Genomic DNA, 15,007 nt, shown 5'->3' with positions numbered 1-15,007 from the left:
TGGACAAGATTCGAAGCAAGTTGAATAGCTGGGATGCGCGTAAACTTTCTCTAGTTGGAAAGGTCACAGTTGCTCAGTTGGTTCTTTTATCGATCCAAAGATTTTTTATACAGTCTATGATGATTCCTAAGGGTATTTGTGATGAAATAGAGTGCTTGGTAAGATAGTTTATCTAGGGATATTCTGTAATGGCCTAAATTTTCAGTGGTGTTAGAACGGTGATTCGAGATCACTAAATCCGACAAGTGAGTAGAAAATATTATTAATTTAGTGAGTATAAGTTAAATGTGAAGTTAGGAAAATTTTTGAAATAGTGAATAGTGTACTAGAAATAAATATTAAAATAATTAGAATAAAAAACGAGGTATCGAGACCTCGGAGATTTTAAACCGAGCCATAAATATTTTTATAAATATTTATGGAGTGTTAAAAAGTTAGTATTAAAGTTTTGTCAAGAAATTTTAAAGTCCCGATAGCTAATTGAACAAAAAGGGCTAAATTGTAACAAATGCAAAATTAAGGGAAATGATTAAATAGCTTAATGATAAAAGAAAGAGGGCTTAAAAGGGAAATAGACCCAAGGTCTATTTGGGCTGGACGGCAAAGGCATGAAATTAGCAAGAAAATAAGGAGAATTAAGGGCAAAATTGGAATATTGCAAAATTTACTTAATAAAGCTAGGATTAAAGTCGAATTATCTAGATTTCTCTTTATTTTTCTGCATTATCATCAACAAAAACACCATAGAAGGGTTTCCTTAAGTTGGTTTTTCATATTTTTACTGCAAGTAAGTTCAATTCTTGATTATTTATTGAAATTTTTGTGTTTTTGTGACTTTTACAACTAGGTCCACTTGTTGAATTCATTAGTTTTTGATTCTATGAAAGAAATTGAAAGTTGTTATGAATATGTGCTAGAAGTATATGTTGATTTGGCATGGAATTAGAGCTTTAAATTGTTTATATGACGATTTTATTGAAAAAATTGAATAGAAAGTGAATGTTTGGGACCTAATAGTAAAAGAGTTTGAAGTTAGGGTTTTTTGTGGAAATTTTGAATTTCAATAGTTGTGAAATAACTTATAATGTCTAGGTAAAGTACTAATTGATAAAAATTAGCTTAATTGAGGGGTTAATTAAGCATGGACTGAATTGTATAAACTGTGAAATTTGGGGCAAAATGGAAATCAACATTTTGCACTAAAACAATTTTGGACAACAGTAGTATTGTAAATTTGAAAAATCACTAAAAATTGTGGGAATCGAATTAAAGGATGAATAAAATATGAAAGTAAAGCTTATTGAGTCTAATTTCTCATAGAAGAAACGGTGTAAGCAATGAAATTGTAAATCATGAGACATAATAAATTTTGTGAGATAAGGTCAGGATGATTTCAGGTTCCCTTGTTCTGACTTTAGAAAATCATCAAAAATTGAATAAAAATAATTATGGGCTTAAATTTATATATTTAAAAATCCTTAGTGAGTCTATTTTCAAGAGAAACAAACGAGAACATCATCCAAATCTCGTACGAGGAGATAATTAATTTTTAGTGAAGAAGGGTCGGAACTGTCAGACAGCAAAACAGAGGTGACTTTAAAGAATAAACTGTACTTATTGGAAAAACCAAAAATTCTAAAGCTTTTATGGTAAGAAGATATGTGAGTGTAGTTTCAGGGAAAATTAGCGGATCCTAATTTAGAGTTCTATAGCTCAAGATAAAAATAATTTAGTAACTATGACACAGATGGACAACATTGAATAGACATAAGTAAATAGTGAAATTATAGATAATGTTAATTATGAGCGGGCTATAAACATTAAGGATGCGAAATAGAGTGAAGGTGAAGTCAGTACTAATAAGTGAATGATTTTACAATGATAGATCGAGAACCCGAAGCAAGTCGAGGAAAAAAATAGTTGATTAGCCCCTTAAATTTCACAAATTCTGTAAATCGACCCAGGTAAGTTCATTTGGCTGAAATTTAATGATTAAATGTTAATTTCATGAATTATATAATGTATGATGAGATATATTTGTTGATGAATTGGTAATAAAATAACAATGCGAAAACTAAATAAATGATCAAATTGAGTCGAACATCGGATTTGAGCACTTCTGATTAGTAACAAGTGATAAGTAGTAGCTTCAGCTACACTTATCTGATTAGTGACAAGTGACAAGTGATAAGTGGTAGCTTTAGCTACACTTATCTTATCAGTGACAAGTGACAAGTGATAAATGTGATCCGTGTAAGACCGTGGCAGGGCTATGGCTTCGGAAAGTGATAAGTGATCATACGTAAGACCATAGTTATACTATGGCAAAGTGGAAGTGAAGTACTCAATTTTTTCGTAACTGTTCCCTAATTTGATTGAGGATGGTAAGTGACAAATGAGCCCAAATGAATTATAGTAAATGGATAAGTGGTAGTGAGTTTATACTAGGGGACTCATCAATGATTGTGGTTGACAGGTAAACTTAGTAATGGTGTATAATGTATAAGTGTATGAATGATTGGTAAGATTTATGTTTTATACCTATGAACTTACTAAGTTTCTATAAGCTTACTTGAGTGTATTCAATGTCTCTTGTAGATTGATGTGAAAATATACGGAGGATCGGATCAATACTGAGGATCACACTATCCAAATTATCTCCGGTAGCTTTTGTAAATTTCCTTTTTGATTTATATGGCATGTATATGGTTTGATGATTATATAAATGCCAAAACTTATTTAATGAATATGTATTAAAGTAAAGAGTGATGAATATGCTAAATGGTATAATTATAATAGAAGTATGATTTGGTATCAAATTGATTGAATTCGATTGGTTGGTTTGGATTGGTCTCGGTCTTAAAATTGCAGGGAAGGTTGGATATTTATAAAGGGATTATATTGAGTTAAAAAAAATAGATTTTGCGAAAAATTCCCTATGGTTTCGATTTAATCTCAGTTTGGTCCCGAAGCATGTTTTGGGCTTTGGAGACCCCTCTAAAGGACGTCATGATATGTTTAGGTAAATAAATAGTAATTAACACGTAATAACGAAAAATTAATTTGGTAAACTCCGATAATGCCTCGTACCCTATTCCGGAGACAAATACGGGTAGGGGGTGTTACATTTCTACTAGTGGGAAAAAATGACGTTGGTTTGATGGGAGTCTGTTTGTTAGTCGCAACCTAATGGTGGTTTGGGATTAAGGCAGGTTTGGGATCACAACATGACCTTCATGATGAAAATCGGGTTCCAGATTGTTTTAGAGCCAAAAGCTCTTTAGGTTTGTGTCCTTAAGTCAAAATATATGATCCAGAATGGTATACTGGATACCTTGATTCAAAGTAGTGACTCTTTCCTTTGGAAAAGCCCGTCAAAGATATGACCACTAATTAGAGAAAATTTAATTTGGTCAGTAGGAGATGATAGTAGTATTAACTGCCAGAAAGATCCTTGGATTCCTAATGTTGGTCCTCTTTGTAAGTTTATCCCATCTAATTCTAACTTGGTGATGGATTGCACACTTAATTATATGATTACTAATGAACACTGGAACCTTGATCTTTTCTGACTTTGGCTCCCAGATGAGATCATTCAGAGGATTGTGGGGGTCCTCCTGCCGTATTCTGCAGTTGGTTTGGACAAAGTAGTATGGGGAGGCTCAACAATAGGTTCATTCACATTCAAAAGTGCTTATGGGAGAATCCAAGGTGGGTCGTGGAACCCAAAAAAGATAATTTGACAAATTCTATGGAAATTTCAGGGACTTCAGAAGGTTAAATATTTCATTTGGCTTGCCCTCCAACAACGTCTGCTTACTAATGTGGAAAGAATGAGGAGACAGATTTGTATGGATAGTTTTTGTGGGTTTTGTCACTACGAGCAGGAAGATGTGGTGCACGCCTTAAGAGACTGTCCTGCAGTTAGAGATATTTGGAAGCTTATTGTCCCTGCTGATAAGATGTCTTTATTTTTCTTAGGAGATCCTCTAGAGTGGTTTGCGTCAAACTTTTAAAACCATCATCAGATATGTCTGGGAGATGTTGAGTGGCAATGTTTCTTTGGACTTTCTATGTGGTGTATATGGAAAAATCGCAGTCTTCTTTTATTTCAGGGTCTTCCATGGAGTGCAAATTCCAACATCACTTACGACCCTAGGCAGTAATTGGGTTTGCTTAAGTTCAGATGGCGTTGCCAAGAGGGAATAGGTTTTGTTTCAGTAGGAGGAGTGATGCGGGATCAGGAAGGAAGATGGATCCTAGCCTATAATAGGTACTTAGGATTTTGTTTTGTTATGGAGGCTGAACTATGGGGTATCTTGGATAGATTAATGCTTATTTTTGAGTGGAGTTATGATTTCTTAATAATCCAAACTGATAGCGTGGAGGCAGTCCAAGCAATTCAAGAACATGCTTGTAAGGACTTAGAATCAACTTTGACCAGGAGAATTCACCAACTCTTGTCTAGAATTGGACATTGGGTCATTTGACATATTCTGAGAGAAGATAATGGAGAAGCCAATGGAATTGCTAAACTAATTCAAGATAGGAGAGAAGGTCTTCAAGTGTTTGAAGCTTCCCCCTTGGGGAGTTAATTTTATTTTATTGTAATATTTTTAGAAATTTTCTTTTCACAAAAAAAAACCTCTAAAAATTTAAGAATTATTTTATCATAATAATAATTTAATTATAAAAATATTTTTATTAATTAAAATAATATTAATTTAGTTAAAATAAATAAATCTCTAAAATCGTATAAAACACCTACGCTCTTCGGAACTGATGCGATTGAAATGGATTGAATTTTATCATCCGTAACAATAATAATAATAACCAAATTCTCCAATTATGGAGCACAGACACCAAATAAGATCACCGTATTGGTCGATGTGACAAGAGTTATATATATATATATTGTGCACACAGCTACTGAAATCACATTGTAACCCATGATTGTAAATCTGCCAACTTCTTATAAAAAGTAACACAAAAAGAGGAAATATGAATTAAAAACACTGTTGCAAAAACAAATATTTCTAACTCATCAATAGTAGTCAATAAATATAGCTTTCTAACAGAAACTTCACAGGTGGAATAATCGCATAAAATCACCATCAAGTTTCCTGCTGGCTGCTGCTCCACCAAAACACAACCAACCACCCTACTCCCGTGATGAGAAGAAAACTTCCGTAAAATGCTTACCTAAACTCCTAGTTAAAGAATGAGTGTCAAAACTTTTTTGACCACTGTAATTGAGACTGGCTCGTGGCTTTTCCGCCGAGCAAAGCGGGAATAATGGAAGTTGAAGTAGCAAACCACCAGAAGACTTTTTTAATACTAAGCGAAAATGGATATTTGCCTCAATACATCCCCTTAAAAACAGGATTCACGCGGCAAATGCTTGCTCCATGTTCCTCGTATTCTGCTTTTGTATGACACGCCTTTACACAGAGAAGTTAAGGAGACTTTCAGCCCATATCAAAGTTTAGTTCTTAAGATGAGAAGTTAAGGAGACTTTCAGCCCATATCAAAGTTTAGTTCTTAAGATTAAAAATGATGCATAATGGAGACAGTAATAGCAAGCACATCAGACAACTCACATATCAAGAACACCAAGAACATTGGATGATGATACATGCCAAATTCAATGCCATTCACTGGCCTGTATAGAAAGAAACAAGAATAGAATATTTCTTTTAGAAATGGAGATTCGTACCTCGAAAAATTCCGGAGTTGATGCTAGTACAGAACCTCCGAACCAAACTGCAAATCTTTGGATAGGATGACTCACTACATGAACTTCCACAGGTTTTGCCTGGAAAGGAGATTAGCACTGAGCTTTGCTTGAATGTTAACGGGATGAAAAAACAAGTTAAGCTCAAAAATACTTACTTTTATATCCCCACCATGATGAGCAGTAGCTGCTTGAACTCGGGCATCCACAATCTTTTTCAAATCCCGCTGCAATCTTCTGTGGAAGTCTTTGAACATGGTTGATCCACCAGACAACACAATATTCTGAAACAGTTGAAATATTGAGTAAAACCTTCCATTAAAATATGAGAAAAACATGTAAAATTTCATTTTTCTCTTCTCATTCCATTCAGCAGTTTATGAACTTAAAAGCAACCTTCATTTGTTTTGATCATTATCAAGAATGTTAGAGAACAAGCGGCACAACCAAGTACAAAAACCTTGCATATTGGACTAACAGTCTAGCAGTAAAATAAAATGAATCAAACAGCTATGTCTTTCGATTCACAGATTACTACCAGACCAGGTTTGAGAAAATAAATTCTAATCAACTTATAAGAAGGGTCATTGATGTAGGAGATTAACCTAAAATATATCACATCTCTAAGAATATCATCCTTGAAAATTAAATTAACTAACAGATGAGCTAAGAACCCATCAATAAGCAAAGTGAATGACTACCAGTTCGATGCTTAACAAGTGCATCTCATCCTTCAAATATAATACTTGTTGTTTCTTTTGATTGTCTTGGCTAAGAACCAAAATTTGCAATCTGCCTTTTCTTTTTCTTTTGAGCCTATGCATACTTCACCTTATATAAAGCTCTTCTTGTGTCAATTGGTGCTGACTGAATGCACTTATCTATTAGAGCTGGTAAAGGGGTTATATAATCACTGGTATATATCTCGGGGCTAAACAAAACCTGTCAAACCAACCATTAAAAAAGAAAAAAACATCAGCAGCAAGCAATCTTCGAGTAGCAATTTTCATTTCTTGAAAAATAAAGCAAATCATCAAATACCTAGTTGCATCATCGAAGTTGGAAAATGCCAAAGCATGTCATTAGGAAATCTAAATACAGGGAAATCAAGAAAAACTTGCACACCCAGTCACCCAGCTATTTTTGAACCGATGCAAGCTGACTTTAATCATCAAAGAAAATATATATTGTTGGAAAGATCATGCTAAGGCATACTCTATATTCTCTCTGATTAAAGACAGATTTTTTAGGATAAGCAAATCAGAGAAAGAGCAGGAGTGTCCTCTTTGACAAATTAAAAATAGGCATGAATGTTAGCTTCCAGGAAACCAAGCCTCTAGGATGAACATAGTTAAATTATTGACGATAAGGAAAAGGTCAAGCATCCCAGTACTTAGACATTGATATAAGGGAAAAATCTTCATAAGATAGCCAAGAGATTTATCCATTTGAGAGAGTTAGTTAATCAGGGTCCTTGAAATACTCCAAAAGGAACATGCTAATATAACACTGACATCCCCACAAAAAAATTCTTATTAAATATGAAGAAATTCCAAAAGTTCCAGTAACCTTGAACTTAGAAATGACTTCGCAAGGAAAAAGTGTAACAAACCTCAGGACCTAAAAATCGTTCATAACCAATATCACAGGCGTATGGTGCCCCCGTCTTCAGTCTAATTCCCCTCCATTGTTTGATGAACTTGGCAGGTTCTTTGTCATGCTTGTTGAACTCCTAAAAAAATTACAAAAAATAGTTATTATCAGATTACCGTTTGAATGCCAGAAGTTGGGAACTTCATTACAGCATCTAAAGCTGGAGTAAGAATCCTGAGGTTAATGGCTGTCCCAAAATATTTCCAAAATCACAATCCAATGAAAGAAAACAACCTTGACAATGTCAGAACATGTATAGCAGTACATCTCCTTCACTTTCCGAGCTGCTTCAAATGAATCCTCAGGTGGCATTTTCTCTCCTCTTTCCTGCAAAGGGCAAGATTTCATGATAACTAAATAGTAGTTATTTTACAATCTCCATATCCTCAAATCTAAGATGGGCTCACATACATGCTGTTACGGGAGAAACTGCTAGGGATAGGATAGCCGGTGGTTTTAAAATTCAGTTGTAACCGCTAAAAAGTAGGGAGGGAAACATTTCTTCAAAACGGTGAGTTTTAGTGTTGAGTGAAACGGTGCATTTCCATTAGTAATACGGTGCCTTTTATATTAAACCTAAAACGGTGAGTTTTGACAGCTGTTAGTCTACAGCTGTGATAACTAAATGGCCGTTCGTTAGTTCATTTTCAGCTACTTAAGGAAAACAGTGTAAGCAAGGAAATATTCATTGTATTTTGGATCAAATCAAATCGTTTCTTCCTCCCAATTTCTCTTCTGTTTCTCTTCTCGTCTCTCTTCTTTTCTTCACTGGAAATTTTCGCAACAAAAGTATCAGAGCTTCAGTCGGCTCTCATAGCAAGCTGTAGGGTCACTACTAGGCTTCAGAAGGATGTCAACCAACTTCAACAGGATCTTGGATCACAAGGAACAGTAGCAATCCATTCGCATCTCCCATTGTTATGGTCAGAAAAAAAGATGGCAATTGGCGACTCTGTGTAGACTACAGAAAATTGAACCAGATGACTGTCAAAGACAAGTATCCAATTCCAGTAATCGAAGAATTACTCGATGAGCTTGGTCAGGCTGCTTTCTTCTCTAATCTCGACTTGCATTCTGGCTACCATCAGATTAGAATGAAGGATGAGGGTATGTGCAAAACTGCATTTAGGACCCACAAGGGTCACTACGAGTTCCTAGTCATGCCTTTTGGCTTGACTAATGCACCCTCCACATTTCAATCCTTGATGAACAGTGTGTTTAAGCCCTTTCTCAGAAGGTCAGTACTAGTATTTTTTTTATGACATACTAGTATATTCTACTACTTGGCTCGAACATCTGGCACACCTCAAGGCAGTTTTGCAGTAACTAAGGGTCCATCAGTTGTATGCAAAAAAATCCAAATGCAGTTTTGGAGTACAGGAGATAAAGTACCTTGGACATTTGATCTCTCAAGGATTAGTAGCCATGGATCCCTCAAAGGTCGAGTGTGTGATGCATTGACCTAAGCCTGGTTCTCTTAAGGAGTTGAGAGGGTTCCTAGGGTTATCGAACTACTATAGGAGGTTCATCAAGGGATATGGTCTTATAGCCAGACCCCTCACTTACATGTTGAAGAAAAACAAGGAATGGAACTGGTCTGCAGAAGCTGAGACAACTTTTAATCGGCTCAAACAAGCCTTTTGCACTGCTCCAGTGTTGGCCCTACCGAATTTTCAAAAAGAGTTTTGTGTGGATACGGATGCTAGTGGTGCAGGGGTAGGGGCAGTTTTACACCAGCAGGGGAAGCCTTTGCCATACTTCAGCAACACCTTAGGCATTAGATACCAAACCATGTCCATATACGAAAAAGAGATGTTAGCAACCCTCTTGGCTGTTAAAAAAATGGAATCCATACTCTGTAGGGAGAAGGTTTCATATATGGACTGATCACTAAAGCTTATGGTTCCTCACTGACAAGTAGGCAATTACTCTGTATCAACAGAAGTGGGTTACCAAGATGTTTGGCTACGATTTTGTGGTGTCTTATAAATAAGGGTCCCAAAATGCAGCGGCTGATGCCTTATCGAGGAGGCCTAAGGAGCAGGAGGGTCAACTTTTTCAATACACAGGGAGTATGGTTCTGACTGAGTTGTGGTAGAAGGCTTTGGATTCCTAGTTATTGGATCCACGGTTGCACACTATTTGCAAGGATATTCAACAGCAACCTGACTTGCATCCTAAGTATTCATGGATGGAAAGGTATTGCGTAGAAAAGGGAAGATTATCATCGGTGATATTTAGTAACTTAGGAAGGAACTCTTCCGGTATTTCCTTGAGAGCACCCTTGGAGGCCACTCAGGTGTGCATGCTACTCGCTATAGGATGTCTGGACTAATGTATTGGAAGTGGATGTCTAAGAACCTTAAGCAGTGGATCAGAGAATGCCTATTTTGCCAACATTGTAAAGCTGACAATGCTGCTTATCCTGGTTTATTGCAGCCCCTGCCAATTCCAAATCAAGCTTGGGCAGTGGTCAGCCTTGATTTTATTGGGGGCCTTCCTATGTCCAAGGGTAATGATACCATCCTTCTTGTGGTAGATAAGCTAACCAAGTATGGTCATTTCCTTGCTTTAACTCATCCCTTTACTGCCATCATCGTTGCTCAAGTCTATTTAGACAACATTTGCGAACTGCATAGAGTTCCTGAGGTACTGGTGTCTGACCAAGATCGAGTTTTTATCAGCCAATTCTGGCACGAACTTTTTAAACGCCTTGGCACAAAGTTGCACATGTCTACTGCTTACCACCCTCAGACCGATGGTCAAACCAAGGTGCTTAACCATTGTCTTGAGGGGTTTTTGCTTTGTATGATCGGTGAGAGGCCCAGTGATTGATACCTATGGCTGCCTTTGGCCGAGTGGTGCTACAACACTACCCTCCACTCAGCCATACAAACCACACCGTATGAGGCACTGTACGGGCAGGAGCCACCCACCCACTTGCCATACCTGGCTAGTCTTTCAAGTATGGACAAGGTAGATCGAAGCCTTCAGCAGAGGGAAGCTGCCAGAAAACTTCTTCAATTCCACCTCACCAAGCCCCAAGCTTGAATGAAGCGGTTGGTAGACAAGAAAAGAAGTGGTGTATTCAAAGAAGGTGATCTAGTTTACCTAAAGCAGCAACCATATCAATAGTCTACTGTGCAACATGCATCCAACCAAAAACTTGCCCCTAAGTACTATGGGCCATTTGCTGTGGAAGCTAAGGACGGTGAAGTTGCTTACAAGTTGAAACGGCCACCAGGATCCCACATCCACCACACATTCCATGTCTCCCAGTTGAAACGACACATAGGCAAGGCTCCTCACCAGGCTCAATTGCCGTTAGTGGGGACTGATGGGGCTATGCTCAAGGAACCCATTCGAGTACTTGATAGGCTCATGGTTAAACATGGCAACTATGTTGTCACTGAAACCCTTGTATAATAGGCTAATACGTTTCCAGAAGACTCATCTTGGGAGCAACTGTAGAACCTGCAACACCAGTTTCCTCACTTTGATCCTTCAGATTAAAGATCTTTTGGCAGAGGGGGGTAATTTTTACGGGAGAAACTGCTAGGGATATGATAGCTGGTGGTTTTAAAATTCAGTTGTAACCGTTGAATAGTAGGGAGGGAAACATTGCTTCAAAACGGTGAGTTTTAGTGTTGAGTGAAACAGTGCACTTCCATTAGTAACATAGTGTGTTTTATATTAAACCTAAAACGGTGAGTTTTGACAGTTGTTAGTGTACAGCTGTGATAACTAAATGGCCGTTACTTCATTTTCAGCTACTTAAGGAAAACAATGTAAGCAAGGCAGTATTCATTGAATTTTGGATCAAATCAAATCGTTTCTTCCTCCCAATTTTCTCTTATGTTTCTCTTCTCGTCTCTCTTCTTTTCTTCAGTGGAAATTTTCGCAACACATGCATCATAAATGACCACTAGAAGAGTCAATCTTTAAGTCCAGTGTCTATGAGCCTCTACAAGAAAAGCTATCTTCGTCAACAATCACATACATGCATAATAAAGAACCGCTAGAAGAGTCGATCTTTAAGTTCAGTGTCCATGAACCTTTACAAGAAAAGCTATCTTGGTCAATAAATACCATGAACACAACAATGATGCAAATTTGAAAAAGAAAGAAGAAAAGACACTTCAATTGCCTCTAGAGAACATATCTTGACGAATTAAAACTGGCTTTTCTTCAAATGGCAACAAAAGGATCGGCAAAAGAGTTAAAAACAACAAATTGCACGTGCAGAATGACATCAAGTTTCCTCAAGGACAATAAAAACTGGAACTGAGTGCTTAAAAGCACAGCATATAAAAGGAAAGTGCATAAGTAAATGAATCCAACCACAGAAAAAGCTGAGTAATGCCAAGGAGTGTAGATAAGTTTCTCATCAAGACACAATCATAACCTTTAAGTACTTTGAAATTGAATGAATAGCATATCAAAGCACTACAGAGTTATGAAAAAAAATACCCGCATGAGCTCCTGTATGAAGAGAGTAACATCTTGTCCAGCTATTGGTATTGACTTAATGCAACTCCCAATAACATAACCGTCTGCAACAGGTACAACACGCGTAGCCCCTTCTCCGACATCCACTACCACCCCTGTCATCTCACACTATAGAAAACTGTGGGTCAAACTAAATGTGATCAACACCACACAGCTCATGCTTTCATCATTACAACCTCCAATTGTGTAATGTATTTTAAAGGTAAAGACTGGATAAATTATATAAATCAGTAAGCAGTAGCTATAAAACTCTACTGATTATAAAATTACTCCAACCGTGTATACTCAACACATTCCCGGATTAAATGACACCATATATTACTGTTTTGTAGAAAATCCAACACATTAGATTAAAGATAGCTAGTAGACTTTTCTCATTGACAATGTAACATAATAATTACTATTACAATCATTTCTGAATTACTAAAGGGCTTTGATTCAATTGTTATTCGATGTTAAAAGATTTAGTTTATTATTATAAATAATACAAACAATCATGGAGAACCAAGGACCCAAAGTAGATCATGTAAAATAATAATAAACAACTAACCAAGGCATACAATACCATGACAATATAATGTATCACAAACGAGTAACCGACCTTAGATGTAGTGTACCCAGCTGCTAAAGCAAGCACAGAATTCACAGCAATATAAAGACCCGGAATATTAAACGTCTCAAACATAATTTCGCCCATATATTCTCGATTCTCAGGATTAGTAAGTGGACTCTCAGTCAACAAAAAGTAATGATCCTCAGGATCACACCGTAGATAGTTGAATATACAATGCTGCCAATACCGTTCCATGGCATCCCAATCCTCCACTTGACCATGGTTAATAGGATAGCTAAGGGTATAAGTGTTACTCGCTCGCGACCTCAACAGTGCTTCATCTCCAATGAAGAAATCAAGATCCGCCATTACCCCAGCTGAATACTGAGCTGCCATATTTAACTTTGAAGAAGCTCTGGATTGATTTAGATACGAGTCGTTAAGAGCTACTACTGTTGGTTGATTAAAACACGGCTCTACATTACCCGCAAATCCCATCTTAGAATAACTGCAAAAAGAAAAAAAAGAAAGAAAAATGTTGGGGAATTTCATCAAACAGATAATGCTAAGATTTTACAGATAAACCGTACCCAGTACCGTTGTCGATGACGACGGTAGGGCGAGAAGTAGGGTCCATCGGGAAGATAGACCGTAGTCGATACCAACCGAAAGCAGCGAAGTTTCAAGGGTATTAGCTTCTTCGAAGAATTTATAGTTATCGTAGTTGATATCCAAACTTAATAATCTAATAATAATACACATCAAAACTCCATTATCGTCAAGTTTATCATCAAAATCATTTCTTCGATTATTTCAATTGATTGATATTTTTTCTTAAAACAAACTATAAATATGGAAAAGAAAGACAAAGGCAGGAATGTCGTGGATCTTGGAGGTATATGGCAGTGATACGTACATTTAAGTTCCCATCGTATCGCACGACTTAGTCTGCCTTATGATGTTGATGTGCATGTTTTAGTGGTCCTTGATGGACCATGTCATCTTTTTTCGGGTTTATAATATTACTTCCTCTTATTTTTTATAGATTAAATTTTGAAAATGAATATATATCATAAAAACTTTTAACCATGTAACTTTTAAATATATCTTTAATGTTTTTTATTTAATTAAAATATTTAACATAATTAGGATCAAAGTTAAAAAGAAATAAAATGTCAAATAAATCTTTCGAAAAATGTACCTAATTGAACCTTTTAAATTATTATTTGTACTCATTTAAGTTGTTCGAATCTAACTTTTCAATTAAACTTTTGATAGGCCGTTAAGTGCAAATGTGACATTTGACATGGCGATTGACATGGAAACATGATGACATGGCAACTATCTTAACAAATTGATGTGAAAATTGGTCATGCGGAGAGTTTAATTGATTTTTAATTATCTTAGTAAGGCTTGATTGAATTTTAATTATTTTAAAATGAATTCTTTTAGCATTTAAGTCTAATTTTTAAAAAATTAAACATTATAAAAGTTTAATGTTTTTAAAGTTTTAAATTTATTAAAATTTATGAAAATATTGAAAAAATATATATTTAAAGTTAGTATCTTCCATACTCATTTTATGATCTATATTCGGAATTTGTGGATGTCACTTCAATAATCTCGTCTTCAAGATTTAAAAATATCAAAAATATTATAAAAACTATTAAAACTATTAAATATTATAAAATATTTTGAAAATATGAAATATAATATTAAATTATTGTAAAAATTTTAGAAATTATTGAAAAGTTATTAAAATTTTACCAAAGATAAACCATAAAAAAGTTATGAAAATTTTGTAAACAAATTTAAATGATAAAATTATTAAAAATTAATAAAATTTTATAAAATATAAAAAAATTAAAATTTTATAAAAAAATAGAGTTTTTTTTTTTCATTTTATAGGTCTGGTATCTTTGGTTTTGATAATAAAGAAATGGGGAGGGGAGATTAAAATGTAATGGTACCGAGTGAAGAGTTTGAGTGGTGATGAGTTCAGTGATTGGTGGCTTAAAGTGAGTGATAAGTAAGTTATTCATGGGGTCCGATTCCAAAAAGATTTTCAAGTCCAGACTCATTTTTAGGCCGGCCTAACATGCTCAAAAAGTCCATTTCACTATTAAAAAATTAATAAAAATATTAAAAAAATATATATTTGTTATAAAATAAAGAGAGATTTAGAGAATAAAGAACAAAAAAAATATGAAAGCAATAAAGGATGTACTTTATTGATTAAAAGGGGTGATTATAATGTTTCATCAGAGTCTCTATTTATAGGCATAAGAAGTATAAAAGAAGTAGAGATCTAATTCTAATAACTATTAGAATTTAAAGTACATCAAAACTTTATCTTGATCATTATGGACATCCAATTAATAAGATATTCATAACACTCCCCCTTGGATGTCCATTGGCAGATAATGTGCCTCCTTAAAACCTTATTAGGAAAAACCCTGTGGGATAAAAACCTAATGAAGGAAAAAGAGTACACAATCTATAATACGCATAATATGCTGCCTCATTAAAAACCTTACCAGAAAAACTCAATAAGACAA

At 35.4% G+C, this 15,007-nt stretch overlaps 1 protein-coding gene across 3 annotated transcripts; it reads right to left on the bottom strand.

The window, feature by feature from the left end:
• Window positions 1-4,880: 4,880 nt before the first annotated feature.
• On the bottom strand, window positions 4,881-13,318 carry LOC107921268 (actin-related protein 3). 3 transcript variants are annotated; one of them, XM_016851140.2, is made up of 9 exons: window positions 13,040-13,316; window positions 12,498-12,957; window positions 11,858-12,004; window positions 7,622-7,714; window positions 7,347-7,466; window positions 6,566-6,676; window positions 5,893-6,018; window positions 5,717-5,815; window positions 4,881-5,441 (listed from the first exon to the last, which is right to left on the bottom strand). In XM_016851140.2, the coding sequence occupies exons 1-9, from the start codon at window positions 13,084-13,086 to the stop codon at window positions 5,361-5,363; spliced, it is 1,284 nt and encodes a 427-aa protein (XP_016706629.1). In that variant the 5' UTR covers window positions 13,087-13,316; the 3' UTR covers window positions 4,881-5,360. The 3 variants fall into 3 exon arrangements, with proteins under 3 accessions (XP_016706629.1, XP_016706630.1, XP_016706631.1); XM_016851141.2 differs by having other exon boundaries at window positions 13,047-13,315; XM_016851142.2 differs by lacking the exon at window positions 6,566-6,676 and having other exon boundaries at window positions 13,040-13,318.
• Between the last annotated feature and the right edge of the window lie 1,689 nt (window positions 13,319-15,007).

Source organism: Gossypium hirsutum, chromosome D01, assembly GCF_007990345.1.
Source record: "Gossypium hirsutum isolate 1008001.06 chromosome D01, Gossypium_hirsutum_v2.1, whole genome shotgun sequence".
Taxonomy (NCBI): domain Eukaryota; kingdom Viridiplantae; phylum Streptophyta; class Magnoliopsida; order Malvales; family Malvaceae; genus Gossypium; species Gossypium hirsutum.
This window is presented reverse-complemented; position numbering and strand designations above follow the sequence as displayed.

Bases quoted from the DNA above. Each gene is read 5' to 3' on its own strand.
- LOC107921268 (XM_016851140.2), bottom strand. From the start codon at position 13,086: ATGGACCCTACTTCTCGCCCTACCGTCGTCATCGACAACGGTACTGG. The intron at 5,816-5,892 runs GTAAGTATTTTT...TCTCCTTTCCAG, and splicing joins ATCATGGTGGGGATATAAAA to GCAAAACCTGTGGAAGTTCA. The intron at 5,442-5,716 runs GTACGAATCTCC...CTCTGTGTAAAG, and splicing joins CAACTCCGGAATTTTTCGAG to GCGTGTCATACAAAAGCAGA.